The sequence below is a fragment of the Coregonus lavaretus genome, assembly GCF_964263955.1.
Source record: "Coregonus lavaretus genome assembly, chromosome: 21".
NCBI lineage: Eukaryota > Metazoa > Chordata > Actinopteri > Salmoniformes > Salmonidae > Coregonus > Coregonus lavaretus.
Genome location: NC_140008.1, coordinates 20,750,933 through 20,766,564, shown reverse-complemented (window position 1 = coordinate 20,766,564; position 15,632 = coordinate 20,750,933). Strand labels below are relative to the sequence as shown.

Genomic DNA, 15,632 nt, shown 5'->3' with positions numbered 1-15,632 from the left:
CGTTTGACCCAAGTTAAACAATTTAAAGTCAATGCTACCAAATATTAATTGAGTGTATGTAAACTTCTGACCCATTGGGAATGTGATGAAAGAAATAAAAGCTGAAATAAATCATTCTCTCTACTATTATTCTGACATTTCTTAAAATAAAGTGGTGATCCTAACTGACCTAAAACAGGGAATTTTTACTAGGATTAAATGTTAGGAATTGTGAAAAACTGTGTTTAAATGTATTTGGCTAAGGTGTATGTTAACTTCCGACTTCAACTCTATGTGTGAGAGAGGGTGTCTTTGCATAGGCAGACATGCACCCATCTCAGACATGGGTTGTTATTCCGTTCATAATGCCAGTGTCTGAGTTCTACATAGTGAGATAATTCTATCAACTTTGTTAAAGGGAATGAGAAAAATCTACTGTGTGCTTTTAGAAGGTTGAGATGTTCTGATTAGAGCTGTTGTGGAGGCTGCCCTATGGGAGAATTTCATAAGAAATTTCTGCCTCTGCACACAGACAGACAGATACAAAGAATTGGACTAGGTTTCTCTCTTGAATTTAAAGAGATTCTCCGGTACTTTTGTATACTTTTAGCCAGTAGTTCTGAAAGTAGCGTTCACAAGCCAAAAGTGGTCCCCGAAAATGGTGTACTACATCACATACTGTATTAGCAGATATGTGCACCACATCATTACTCTCTCTCTCGTTCTGCTGTGTGTGCATCTTGTTAGCTGTCACTCAAATGACGATGGGCTGAGACTCATTGGTTATAACTAAAATTGCCAGGGGGCTGGCCCACATGCTCCAAGATGTCATAGCAGTGTGGTCGTGTATTATGTTGTGTCCTCGTGTAAATAGCCAGTTTTTTTGTTGTAACCAAATATACTATCCTGCAACCTGCCTCACCCAATGTGGAACAGATTCTATTATTTCTTAATTTTTTATAAATGGCTGAAACTAGCCAGCGGTCTTCACCACTCTCCGTGGCCTGCACTACCTACCAGCCAGCTCTAGCCTGGACAATTATCGGTCTGCACAGCGTGCTATCGACCCAGAGCATATCGGATTTTCTGCCGGAATCACTAAGTCACTGGACCTTAACAACGGATCATCACAACTAGCTAGCTGCAACAGAATGGCTGCTGTTGGCTAATTCACCACTGACCCGATGCACCAGTTAGCTAGCCTTGAGCCAGGCCCATCTCCCGGCTATCTACTTCTCTGTCAACCGAACGGGACCTCGGAGCCCCGCCGATCCATCGCGACTGGTCTGCCGACGTAATTGTCTGATGTGGTTTCAATAGGCTTCCCATTGCGACGACCACGAAGATCCATCTGACAGCTCCGGCCCGCTAGCACGCGCAATCAACAGCCGTGCCTCTTGCTCGCCTGTGCTGTAGCAGCCTACAAACTGCTCCCAGATTTAGCTATTGCTGTTCACTGGACCTTATGATCACTCAGCTACACAGCTGATGCCTGCTGGACTCTTCCTTTACACGGTACCTTATCCTGTTTATCTGTTTAGCCTCAGCCCAAACTTTCATCGCCATTACCAGTTGTTGTCTTAGACCTCTCTAAATGTATTTTAATTTTTTTAGCAGACGCGCTTACCCAGAGCGACTTACAGGAGCAATTAGGGTTAAGTGCCTTGCTCAAGGGCACATTGACAGATTTTTCACCTAGTCGTCTCGGGGATTAGAACCAGCGACCTTTCGGTTACTGGCACAACGCTCTTAACCACTAAGCTACCTGCCGCCCCGAATAACACCAGTGATTGCGTTATGCCTCTCTCCCATGTCAATATGCCTAGCCTATTGCTGTTTGGGCTAGTTCTTATTGTACTATTTCACTGTAGAACCTCCAGTCCCGCTCAACCAGCCTCAGAGAGCTCCTTTGTCCCACCCCCCATACATGCGGAGACCGGCTCAATCGGTACCTCCAGTGATGCTACCTCTTTCATCGCTACCCAATGCTTAGGTGTACCTCCACTGTACTCATATCCTTCCATATCCTTGTCTGTACATAATGCCCTGAATCTATTCTACAACGCCCGGAAATCTGCCCCTTTTATTCTCTGTACCCAATGCACTAGAAGACCAGTTCTTAAAGCCTATAGCCGTATCCTTATTCTCTTCCTCCTTTGTTCCTCTGGTGATGTAGAGGTTAATCCAGGCCCTGTAGCCCCCAGTATTACTCCTACTCCCCAGGCACTATCATTTGTTGACTTCTGTAACCGTAAAAGCCTTGGATTCTTGCATGTCAACATCAGAAGCCTCCTCCCCAAGTTTGAGTTATTCACTGCGATAGCACACTCTGCCAACCCTGATGTTCTAGCAGTGTCTGAATCCTATCTTAGGAAGGACACCAAAAATTTTGAAATGTCCATCCCGAATTACAGCATTTTCCATCTAGATAGAACTGCCAAAGGGGGCGGGATATGCTTAACACCCCGGCCATCCTACAATCTAAACTAGATGCCCTCAATCTCACACAAACTATCAAGGAACCTACCAGGTACAACCCTAAATCCATAAACATGGGCACCCTCATTGATATCATCCTGACTAATTTACCCTCTAAATACACCTCCGCTGTCTTCAACCAGGATCTCAGCGATCACTGCCTCATTGCCTGCATCCGTAATGGGGCCGCGGTCAAACGACCACCCCTCATCACTGTCAAACGCTCCCTAAAACACTTCAGCGAGCAGGCATTTCTAATTGACCTGGCCCAGGTATCCTGGATGGATATTGACCTCATTCCGTCAGTAGAGGATGCCTGGTTGTTCTTTAAAAGTGCTTTCCTCTCCATCTTAAATAAGCATGCCACATTCAAACAATGCAAAACTAAGAACAGATATAGCCCCTGGTTCACCCCAGACTTGATTGCCCTTGACCAGCACAAATACATCCTGTGGCGTACTGCATTAGCATCGAACATGCAACTTTTCAGGGAAGTCAGGAACCAATATACACAATCAGTTAGGAAAGCAAAGGCTAGCTTTTTCAAACAGAAATGTGCATCCTGTAGCACTAACTCCAAAAGGTTTTGGGACACTGTAAAGTCCATGGAGAATAAGAGCACCTCCTCCCAGCTACCCACTGCACTGAGGCTAGGAAACACTGTAACCACCGATAAATCTACGATAATCGAGAATTTCAATAAGCATTTTGCTACGGCTGGCCATGCTTTCCACCTGGCTACCCCTACCCCGGCCACCAGCTCTGCACCCTCCGCTGCAACTTGCCCATCTTGCCCGCCGAAATTGTCGCAACCCCTATTACTAGCCTGTTCAACCTCTCTTTCGTATCGTCTGAGATCCCCAGAGATTGGAAAGCTGCTGCGGTCATCCCCCTCTTCAAAGGGGGTGACACTCTAGATCCAAACTGTTACAGACCTATATCCTCCCTGCCCTGCCTTTCGAAAGTATTTGAAAGCCAAGTTAACAAACAGATCACCGACAATTTCGAATCCCACCGTACCATCTCCGCTATGCAATCTGGTTTCCGAGCTGGTCATGGGTGCACCTCAGCCACGCTCAAGGTCCTAAACGATATAATAACCGCGATCGATAAAAGACAGTACTGTGCAACCATCTTCATCGACCTGGCTAAGGCTTTTGACTCTGTCAATCACCGCATTCTTATTGGCAGACTAAATAGCCTTGGTTTCTCAAATGACTGCCTCGCCTGGTTCAACAACTACTTCTCAGATAGAGTTCAATGTGTCAAATCGGAGGGCCTGTTGTCTGGACCTCTGGCCGTCTCTATGGGGGTGCCACAGGGTTCAATTCTCGGGCCGACTTTATTCTTTGTGTATATCAATGCTCTTGCTGCTGGTGACTCTCAGATCCACCTCTACGCAGACGACACCATTTTGTATACATCTGGCCCTTCATTGGACACTGTGTTAACAAACCTCCAAACGAGCTTCAATGCCATACAACACTCCTTCCGTGGCCTCCAACTGCTATTAAACACTAGTAAAACTAAATGCATGCTCTTCAATCGAACGCTGCTTGCACCCTCCCGCCCGACTAGAATCACTACTCTCAGCGGGTTTGACTTAGAATATGTGGACAACTACAAATACCTAGGTGTCTGGTTAGACCGTAAACTCTCCTTCCAGACTCACATTAAGCATCTCCAATCCAAAGTTAAATCTAGAATTGGCTTCCTATTTCGCAACAAAGCCTCCTTCACTCATGCTGCTAAACATTCCCTCGTAAAACTGACTACCCTACCGATCCTTGACTTCGGTGATGTCATTTACAAAATAGCTTCCAACACTCTACTCAGCAAATTGGATGTAGTCTATCACAGTGCCATCCATTTTGTCACCAAAGCCCCATATACTACCCACCATTGTGACCTGTACGCTCTCATTGGATGGCCCTCACTACATATTTGTCGCCAAACCCACTGGTTCCTGGTCATCTATAAATCTCTTCTAGGCAAATCCCTGCCTTATCTTAGCTCATTGGTCACCATAGCAACACCCACCCGTAGTATGCGTTCCAGCAGGTATATCTTACTGGTCATCCACAAAGCCAACACCTCCTTTGGCTGCCATTACTTCCAGTTCACTGCTAAAAATGACTGGAACGAACTGCAAAAATCTCTGAAGCTGGAGACACTTATCTCCCTCACTATCTTTAAGCATCAGTTGTCAGAGCAGCTTACCGATCACTGCACCTGTACACAGCCCATCTGTAATTAGCCCACCCAACTACTTCATCCCCATATTGTTATTTACATTGTTATTTATTTTGCTCATTTGCACTCCAGTATCTCTATTTGCACATCATCTTCTGCACATCTATCACTCCAGTGTTAATACTAAATTGTAATTATTTTGCACTATGACCTATTTAATGCCTTACCTCCATAACTTACTACATTTGCACACACTGTATATAGATTTTCTATTGTGTTATTGACTGTACGTTTTGTTTATTCCATATGTAACTCTGTGTTTGTTGTTTTTATCGCACTGCTTTGCTTTATCTTGGCCAGGTCGCAGTTGTAAATGAGAACTTGTTCTCAACTGGCTTACCTGGTTAAATAAAGGTGAAATAAAAAAATGTAACGTGGGGAAATGTAGGGAAAATGGCACAGCACAACTTCCAGACAGTTGCTTTCAAACTAGGGATTTAGTGGCTAGTTGAGGTAAGACAGTAATTCTGCTCATAGATTATTCATGTATGAACTACACATTGACACATCCAGCCCAAAGCGAGAGGTTTAAAAAGACTTAGCAGTTGCCAATGTTCCGGAACATGTCTTCAAGTTCTAAACAGAGAATTGTGAGAAGGATCATCACAATTCATCAACGTGCATTTTGCTGAATAATCATAATAATAAGCCATTTAGCAGACGCCTTTATCCAAAGTGACTTACAGTTATGTGTGCATAAATTTTTACGTATGGGTGGTCCTGGGGATCGAACCCACTACCCTGGCGTTACAAGCGCCATGCTCTACCAATTGAGCTACAGAGGATCATAGATGTACTGTATATATTTTGATACAGTATAAGATACACTACATGACCAAAAGTATGTGGACACCTCCTCGTCGAACATCTCATTCCAAAATCATGGCCATTAATATGGAGTTGGTCCCACCTTTACTGCTATAACAGCCTACACATTTCTGGGAAGGCTTTCCACTAGATGTTGGAACATTGCTACGGGGACTTGCTTCCATTCAGCGACGAGCATTAGTGAGGTCAGGCACAGATGTTTGGCTATTATGCCTGGCTCGCAGTCGGTGTTCCAAATCATTCCAAAGTTGTTCAACGGAGTTGAGGTCAGGGCTATGTGCAGGCCAGTCAAGTTCTTCCACACCGATCTCGACAAACCATTTCTGTATGAACCTAGCTTTGTGCACGGGGGCATTGTCATGCTGAAACAGGAAAGGGCCTTCCCCAAACTGTTGCCACGAAGTTGGAAGCACAGAATCGTCTAGAATGTCATTGTATGCTGTAACGTTAAGATTTCCCTTCACTGGAACTAAGGGGCCTAGCCCCAGACCATTATTCCTCCTCCACCAAACTTTACAGTTGGCAGTATGATCACCACAGACACAAAGATAACCATGGCCATGTCAACTATTGAATCACCCAACTCTCTCTTGACAACGAGATGTCTCACTGTGTACTGGACCATAAGAAGAAGAAATGTAGAATGTTTTCCAAACAGACTGGGAGGAGAAAGGCCAGCCAGACAGGGTACTCACCAGGGAGCTGGTATAGATGGGGTCTGATGTTTCGTCCTGTACGTAGCGGGACAGGCCAAAGTCGGACACCTTGCACACCAGGTTGCTGTTGACCAGGATGTTGCGGGCGGCCAGGTCTCTGTGGACGTAGTTCATCTCTGCCAGGTACTTCATGCCCGCTGCGATGCCACGCATCATCCCCACCAGCTGGATCACCGTGAACTGCCCGTCGTTTTGCTGCAGGGCAGGGCCAGGGGGTAAAGAGGAAATGATGTCACATTGGAGTTAATGACATAATAAAGTGCCAGATACTTGGCATAATGATACTCCAATTATCTCTCTAAAATGTTCTCACTGTGTTGAAAATGCAAAGGTACAAACGTTAGGTTTAAAAGATCCTCACACATTTGACTCTGGAAAAAAATAATTGGTGGGGCAGTTTCTTTGTGCAAATATTTCTAGTTATTGGGTATTGAGAAAGAGCACCATATATGCCCTTTTCCAAATGTTACCAAATTGTCATTCATTGATGTAATAAGTGTTCCACTTGACTTGGGGCCTGTGTAAGGAGTGTGTGTGTGTGTCTGTTAAGCCCCACATTGGATCCATGTCTGTGATCGCTCTCTGTCTCTGCTCCTTATCCTCAGCTTGGCTGTTTGTTAGCGGCCCCCACCAAGGTGGATAACCCTCTCCCGTGAGGCACAGCAGGTCTGACCCTACGCTGTGGCTTCAGTGGGTACCTCCAACACACCAAGCAGGGCGCTCATTCAACTGTTGGCTCCCTGCGCCAGCAACATGGGCATGCCAGGAGAAAAACAACCCAGAAATCGATGTCCACGGGAGTCAAGTGCGGTGGCTCGGAAGAGGGCCTAGTGAGGGAAAGGACATCAAAGAGGTGTTCAAAGCCCCGTTTCAAATGAGTCCAGGATCAAAGGGAGGAGGAAACAGGTTGGAGGAATTAGAAAACTGGGCCACATATTGATTGGGTTCCATGTTCTCTGTTTCCAAGGAGGAAGAAGAAACACTAAACTGTGCCAGGCTGGCACTTTGAATCAGGGCCCTGTGTGTTAGCTACGCTGCTTCAAAGGGCTCTGGGTGGAACAATTTCATTTATGTTAATCTCATGAATTATATTACGAGATATCGAAGGTTATTGATAAATATAAGACATTTTGCGCATTCATGCCAAAGTTGTTAATCAGATCTCAATTCCCTGCTATATTGAAATAAATGTATCCTCCAGGTAGCTTTAAATCTTCATTGTCATAATCCTTTTAACAACTAATCTCAATAATCATACTTCACTGTTTGTGTGAGACTGTCAAATTAGCAATAAAAGCTTTAGCTGATCAATCAATATGATTGATATATGAAACCACACAGTGGCCCTATAGCTCAACCCAGTGTACAGTATGATGCAACAGAGGTGAAAGCTGTAGCCAGGGCTGGTGTGCTGAACAGAGGAGGTAAAATGGGAGTATGCGTCCCAAATGGCCCCCTATTCCCTATAAAGTGCACTGTATGCTTTTGACCATGCCCCCTATGGGCCCGGCTCAAAAGTAGTGCACTATAAAGGGAATAGGGTGACATTTAGGACACAACCAGAATAACAAAGCAGCGCTCCCTCTCTCACCCTCAGGAAGGAGTCCAGGGCCCCATTCTCCATAAACTCTGTGATGATCATGACTGGCCGACTCTTGGTGACCACGCCCTCCAGTCTGATGATGTTGGGGTGGTCAAACTGGCCCATGATGCTGGCCTCAGACAGGAAGTCTCTCCTCTGCTTCTCCACGTAGCCCGCCTTCAGGGTCTTAATGGCCACATACAGCTCCCTCTTCCCAGATGGCTTCAGGCGACCCTTATACACCTCTCCAAACTCCCCTGGAGGGAAAGACATGGTATAACTGATCAATTTCATTATTACAAAGCAAACTACCAGTATGCAAGCTGATATTCTAATAGATATAGCACATGTACAATCAAAAGTCCCCATAAAATTAAAACACTGTATATGTGACAGACACAGCGATGAAGAGAGTGTTACACTCTGGCTCCCTGTGGTGCCCCATAACATAGAGCACCGTTTCGGGGTCATAAGACAAGTCCCCACATGTCAGACACCAGTCAGTGCGTATTTTGCTGAATGCATGAATATATCAAGTCAAGTAAAAAAAAAAGAAAAACGGCAGATAAAATCAGCATGAAATATAGATGAATGGAAAGGAGTCTGGTTATATATTATCAGTTTTCACTGAGATAGTGGCTAAAATTGCCCTCTGTTAAGAGAGCAAGTCTGTTAAGTGGACATGGTTCTTTCTCTCTAAAAGCAAATCAAATTAGATGGAAATAGTGGTTTTTAGAAACAAAATATCTGAGGTAAGACCAGATTTCTCTGACAGTTCCTTCATCCCACACCCAGATACAGGTAGAGAGGAAGTGGAAGAGAGAATTATAGATTCACAGCTTTCATTGCAGCAGAGGCAGAGAGATTGTCCCCCATGTTACTGAATTTTAAGTTTCCCCTCTTCCCATTCACCTGCACCAATGACCTCCTCAATCTTCACACAGGACACGTCTATCTCTTTGGCGAATTCTCGGACGGCTTCGTTGGGGTCCTCGTAGGTGAAGGGATCGATGTAGATCTTCATCGCTGGTGAGCCAGAGAAGTGGGTGGGGCATGCCATGGGGGAGGGACAGCTGGACATGTCCGGTCTCAGAGAGAGTTCTGGAACAGAGACAGAGAAGGAGTAGAGGTTAGGATGAGCACGGGGAAACAAACAAATGTATCATCAGCAGGGTTGCAAAGGGAGGGTATATTACTGTAAACTTTCGAAGTTTACCAGTACACTACCAGAATGTTGGTCACTTTGAAGGATTATATGGCCCTTTTGGGTACTTAAGATTATCACAGGTGTCTTTAATTATCTCTGGCCCTCTGTGAGACCTTTTCACATGTAAAATATATCAAATAATCAAATAAGATGATTTTAAAATAAAAAAAATAGAATGACGAATCTGTAAAACCTTATCCTAAATTAGGTCTGTCAAACGATTAACATAATTAATTGAGTTAATGGCATTAGCTAATCGCAATTAATCACAATTTTTGATTTTGCTCAAATTTGGCCTTAAATAGAACAAAATCTATTTAAAAAGCAGTCCATTGAGTTATGGGTATACTATGTTTGATTGTAAGGGAAAGAAACATAAAATAATCTGTATCAGAATGTTTTTAACTGCATTTTCACCATAAACAACACAAAAGTCACTGTAACATACAGCTAAATCAAATAAAAATCAAATCCTATTTGACACATGCTTCGTAAACAACAGGTGTAGACTAACAGAGAAATGCTTACTTACTGGCCCTTCCCAGCAATGCAGAGAGAAAAACTGGAATAATTACAGCAAAATAATAAGACAAGGAATAAATACACAATGAGTAACAATAACTTGACTATATACACGGGGTATCAGAACCGAGTCGATGTGCAGGGGTACGAGGTACTGTAAATTGAGGTAGCTATAGATAGGGGTTAAGTGACTAGGCAACAGGATAGATAATAAACAGTAGCAGCAGCGTATGTGATGAGTCAAAAGAGTTAGTGCAAAAAGGGTCAATGCAGATAGTCCGGGTAGCTACTTGGTTAACTATACTGAACAAAAATATCAACGCAACATGTAAAGTGTTGGTCCCATTATTAATGAGCTGAAATAAAATATCCCAGAAATGTTCCATATGCACAAAAAGCTTATTTCTGTCAAATTGTGTGCACAATTTTGTTTACATTCCTGTTAATGAGCATTTCTCCTCTGCCAAGATAATCCATCCAGGTGGCAGATGTGGCATATCAAGAAGCTGATTAAACAGCATGATCATTACACAGGTGCACCTTGCGCTGGGCACATTCAAAGGCCACTCTAAAATGTGCAGTTTTATCACACAACACAAGTTTTGAAGGAATGTCCACCAGAGCTGTTGCCAGATAATTTAATGTTAATTTCTCAAACCATAAGCCGCCTCCAATGTCATTTTAGAGAATTTGGCAGCACGTCCAAATGACCTCACAACCGCAGACCATGTCTAACCATGCCAGCCCAGGACCTCCACATCCGGCTTCTTCACGAGCGGTTTTCTGATGTCAAGGTTGTGAACAGAGTGTTACGGTAACTCAGTAAAATCTTTGAAATTATTGCATGTTGCATTTATATTTTTGTTCAGTGTATTTAGCAGTCTTATGGCTTGGGGGTAGAAGCTGTTCAGGGTCCTGATGCTCTCAATGGTGTAGCTGTATATCTTTTTGTGGATCTGAGGGCCCATGCCGAGTATTTTCAGCCTCCTGACCGGGAAGAAGCATTGTCTTGCCCTCTTCACGACTGTGTTGGTGTGTGTGGACCATGATAATTCCTTAGTGATGTGGACACCGAGGAACTTGAAGCTCAACAAGATAGATAATAAACAGTAACAGCAGCATATATGATGAGTCAAAAGAGTTAATACAAAAAGGGTCAATGCAGATAGTCCGGGTAGCTATTGGTTAACTACTTAAAGAGATGGGTGGGGCTAAGGCTTAAGAGGGCGTGAACGATGCTGAATAGGTGTAGACAAAGAAGAGCTCTCCAGTAGGTGTACCAAAACATTCAATGGCCATTTTCTCAAAAGTGGGGTTACAAGTTGATCAACTTTCAAAGCAGAATTACTTTCCCATTGTTCCTCAACAGCAGTGTATGATATACCATTTTGTAGCTCTGATTCTGTACTTTTATCCAATGTAAAAAAAAAAAAAAAAACACTATTTCAAATTTTGCTACATAAGACCGAATCAAGGCTGTCGGTCACAAATATGATGGTTAAGTGTTCAATGTTGTCATTTCACTTCTGAGTTTTTTCACTTAACTAGTGAAATAGTCATTGAAATGATTGGCAATATCAAAAGGTTTTGTTATAAATCAATGAACGATGGAGATGAATTGGGTTTTCTGCCAATTTAAGGTACTTCAAAGTCTTTTTCCACTTTTTTATGTCATTTATGTTGGTTTGGTAATATAATTTCTTCTTATTTCTGTTAACTTTAGTCTCAACATTTCTCAGTTTAAAGTATGTCAACCAAGCAGCTGAGCAGCCTGGTTTGTTTTCCACCTCTTTTGCATCATTTCTTTGAACCATACAATGTTTCAATTCATCATCAGTCCAGGGGGCTCTAACAGTTCTCATAGTTAATCTTTGAACAGGTGCATACTTGACAACAATTGGCATTAATATTTTTACTAATACTTCCAGTGCTGCATCTGGATTCACTTCCTCATACACATCAGACCAACATACCTTTTTTACATCTTCAACAAAAGAGTCCTGAGTAAACATTTTGTATGATCTCTTATAAATTATTTTAGGCCCAACCTTTGGCACTTTGGCTTCCTTGTAATTGCCACAATGTTATGGTCACTACAGCCAATGGGAACTGATATTGCTTTTGGAGCAAAGCTAGTATGCACTCTAGTTGGTTGAGTGATAACCTGGGTCATATCACAGGATTTTAGTCACAGTTAGAAGCTTCCTCTTGAGAGGACAGCTAGTTGCTAACCAGTCAAAGTTCAGATCACCCAGAAAATGAACCTCTCTGTTAACATCACACACACTATCAAGCATTGCACACATACTGTCACACCCTGATCTGTTTCACCTGTCTTTGTGATTGTCTCCACCCCCCTCCAGAAGTCGCCCATCTTCCCCATTATCCCCAGTGTATTTATACCTGTGTTCTCTGTTTGTCTGTTGCCAGTTCGTTTTGTTTTGTCAAGCCTACCAGCGGTTTTCCGTTTGATATGAGATCCTCTGTAAGATTTACAGGAATATGGCTCTAAAACAATGTACAGCAACACCTCCCCCATAGGCATTCCTGTCTTTTCTGTAGATGTTATACCCCTACATTGCTATTGCTGTATTATCAAAGGAATTATCTAAGTGAGTTTCAGAGATGGCCAGTATATGAATGTTATCTGATGTTAGCAATGTGATTTCATGAGACTTATTTCTAAGGCTACATACTTATCGGAGATAGACATAATATGGAGAAAATAAATAAGTAAAAAAAAGTGAGTCAATAGTCAGTCAAGCTAATAGTCAGTCAATCAGGCACTTGTGAGTGTCAGTTGTGTGCGTGTGAGTGTGCGTGCGCGTGTGATGTTGGGCTGAAGCTACTGACCCTGAAGCTTGGCACTCTCACTCTTCTCAGGCTTTTGGGAGGGAGGGAGGGTGGGTGGGTGGACAATGAGTTTGTCGAAGAGGATGTAAGCAATGTCCCCATGCTCTCTAGCAGATTTCATAGCTGGGATAAGTTATTTCCGCCTCTGACGCACAGGTTCTGAGAAATCCTCATTGAGGAAGATGTTGGTTCCTCTCAAGGTCTTGGCTCTCTCCAGAACAGCCATCTTCTCCTTGAAGCTTAGGAACTTGACCATTATCAGCCTGGGTCTGTCATCTGGGCTGGTTACAGGTTTTCCAGACCTGTGGGCGCGCTCCAACTCAATCTTCCTATGATCCATCTGCAGCTTTTCAGTGATAATCTTTCTCACTTTCTCCTCAGACTCCGTCCAGGTCTCATGTGGAGACTCTGATATCCCATCCACAACAATGTTATTCCTCCTAGATTGTCCTTCTAGACAGTCTCTTTTCCAGTCATCTGTAATAATGATTCACAGACAGTGCTGATGTCATCCTGTGTGGACTTACAGTTTGTAGTCATTTTGCTGCAAGTCTCTTTCAGACCCTCCACCTCTCTCTGGGAGAATTGCAAACTGTTCTTAAGTTCTTGGACCTCTCTGGTTAGATTGTCCATTCTTTTGTTAGTTGTGTCCACCAGTCTTTGGACAAAGCTCTCGAAGCTATTTTCCTGATGCTGTAACAATTGCTTGTAGACATCAAATCAAATCAAAATCACATTTTATTGGTCCAATACACAGATTTGCTGATGTTTGCAGATTTGCAGGTGCAGCTAAATGCTTTTGTTTCTAGCTCCAACAGTGCAATAATACCTACCAATAATAAAAATGACAAAAACAATATATTTAGATTTTTTATTTATTTGTATAAATAAATATCAGAACGAGAATGTCAGAGACTGGAAAAAAGATATACAGTACCAGTCAAAAGTTTGGACACACCTACTCATTCAAGGGTTTATCTTTATTTTTACTATTGTCTACATTGTAGAGTAATAGTGAAGAAATCACAACTATGAAATAACATCATGTAGTAACCAAAAAAGTGTTCAACAAATCAAAATATATTTAATATATTGAATTCTTCAAAGTAGCCACCCTTTCCCTTGAAGACAGCTTTGCACACTCTTGGCATTCTCTCAACCAGCTTCACCTGGAATGCTTTTCCAAAAGTCTTGAAGGAGTTCCCACATATGCTGAGCACTTGTTGGCTGCTTTTCCTTCACTCTGCGGTCCAACTCATCCCAAACCATCTCAACTGGGTTGAGGTCGGGTGATTGTGGAGGCCAGGTCATCTGATGCAGCACTCCATCTCTCTCCTTCTTGGTCAAATTCCCTTACACAGCCTGGAGGTGTGTTTTGGGTCAATGTCCTGTTGAAAAACAAATGATAGTCCCACTAAGCGCAAACCAGATGGGATGGTGTATCGCTGCAGAATGCTGTGGTAGCCATGCTGGTTAAGTGTGCCTTCAATAATAAATAAATCACTGACAGTGTCACCAGCAAAGAACCCCCACACCATCACACCTCCTCCATGCTTCACTGTGGGAACCACACATGTGGAGATCATCCGTTCACCTATTCTGCATCTCACAAAGACACAGCAGTTGGAACCAAAAATCTCAAATTTGGACTCATCAAAGGACAGATTTCCACCGGTCTAATGTCCATTGCTCGTGTTTCTTGGCCCAAGCAGGTCTCTTCTTCTTATTGGTGTCTTATTGACTGACCTTCATGTCTTAAAGTAATGATGGACTATCGTTTCTCTTTGCTTATTTGAGCTGTTCTTTCCATAATATGGACTTGGTCTTTTACCAAATAGGGCTATCTTCTGTATACCACCCCTACCTTGTCACAACACAACTGATTGGCTCAAACACATTAAGAAGGAAATAAATTCCACAAACTAACTTTTAACAAGGCACACCTGTTAATTGAAATGAATTCCAGGTGACTACCTCATGAACCTGGTTGAGAGAATGCCAAGAGTGTGCTACATGATTCCATATGTGTTATTTAATAGTTTTGATGTCTTCACAATTATTCAACAATGTAGAAAATAGTAAAAATAAAGAAAAACCCTGGAATGAGTAAGTGTGTCCAAACTTTTGACTGGTACTTTATATATGCATATAATGTATAGAAATATACATATAATTGTGTGTAAAGACAGTATGGAGTTTATATGAATAGAAAATATGTGTACAGCAGTAGTTATATAGGATGAGCCATGACTAGAAAAGCTGTAAACAGACAGCAATGACAAATATAGATGAAAAATATCTTGGTAAATAGCATGGTCTGCAACTTATCATGAGGTATTCTAACTCATGCGAGGAAAAACTTGAGAATTCCTTAACATTAGAGATTGCGCACCAGCTATTGTTAACAAAGAGAGACACCCCTCCCCCCTTCGTCTTACCCGAAGCTGCCGACCGGTCTTGACGATGCATGGAAAAACCAGTGAGATGGATAACATATATGTCCTTGTTCAGCCACAACTCTGAGAAACATATAATATTACAGTTCTTCAGGTCCCATTAATAGGATACTCTCGAACGGAGCTCGTCCACGTTGTTCTAATTCGCCAATAGAATGGCGGTTTATTTGCTCACCAATGTAGTCTCATCAGGTTACCGGCTCATTTGCCTCTCTTGGGCCGTCGCTTCCTCTTTTGAGTCTCGCTAATTAGGGTCTAGAGTAGGCAGAACGTCCAGAGCTCGTTGAAGTAGAAATGTTCATCCACATCCAGGTTAATGATCACTGTTCTGATGTCCAGAAGCTGTTTCTGGTCATAGGAAAAGATGGCAGAGACATTATGTACAAAATAAGTTATGATCTCAAAATATTTTAAAAGCAGATTTGATCAGGAGCCCATAAAATGGCTGCTATCCACTGCAGTGCCATCTTATTGTCTAAACATTGCTCCCAATGTTTAAGTAGGCCTACTCCCTCTTATCAATGTTCTTGAAGTTGAACACTTGCGCGCGCACACACACACTCAAGTACTGTTAAAGCTTCAGATATTCTAAATTAGTGTTCTCCCATTTTCTGATTGGAGGGTTGACTATTGGAAAAAATAACTGGCTATACGCATACCAAGAACAAAGAGCTTTTGAACCTGTCCAACAATGTTATGAATTCCACAGAAGACAATAACAACAGATCAGCAAAGTCTGAATTAAAGTAAAATATAAT

The 15,632-nt window shown here is 42.6% G+C and overlaps 1 protein-coding gene across 1 annotated transcript in view; it reads right to left on the bottom strand.

The window, feature by feature from the left end:
- Nucleotides 1–15,632, bottom strand: part of LOC311149076 (ephrin type-B receptor 1-like) — a 229,608-nt gene that overhangs the window by 21,687 nt on the left and 192,289 nt on the right. Inside the window, exons 10-12 of the mRNA XM_084186184.1 lie at nucleotides 8,749–8,862; nucleotides 7,846–8,093; nucleotides 6,234–6,449 (exon numbers count right to left, since the gene is read on the bottom strand). Of these exons, the coding sequence (XP_084042310.1) occupies nucleotides 6,234–6,449; nucleotides 7,846–8,093; nucleotides 8,749–8,862 (578 nt within the window). The remainder of the gene's footprint in view (nucleotides 1–6,233; nucleotides 6,450–7,845; nucleotides 8,094–8,748; nucleotides 8,863–15,632) is intronic.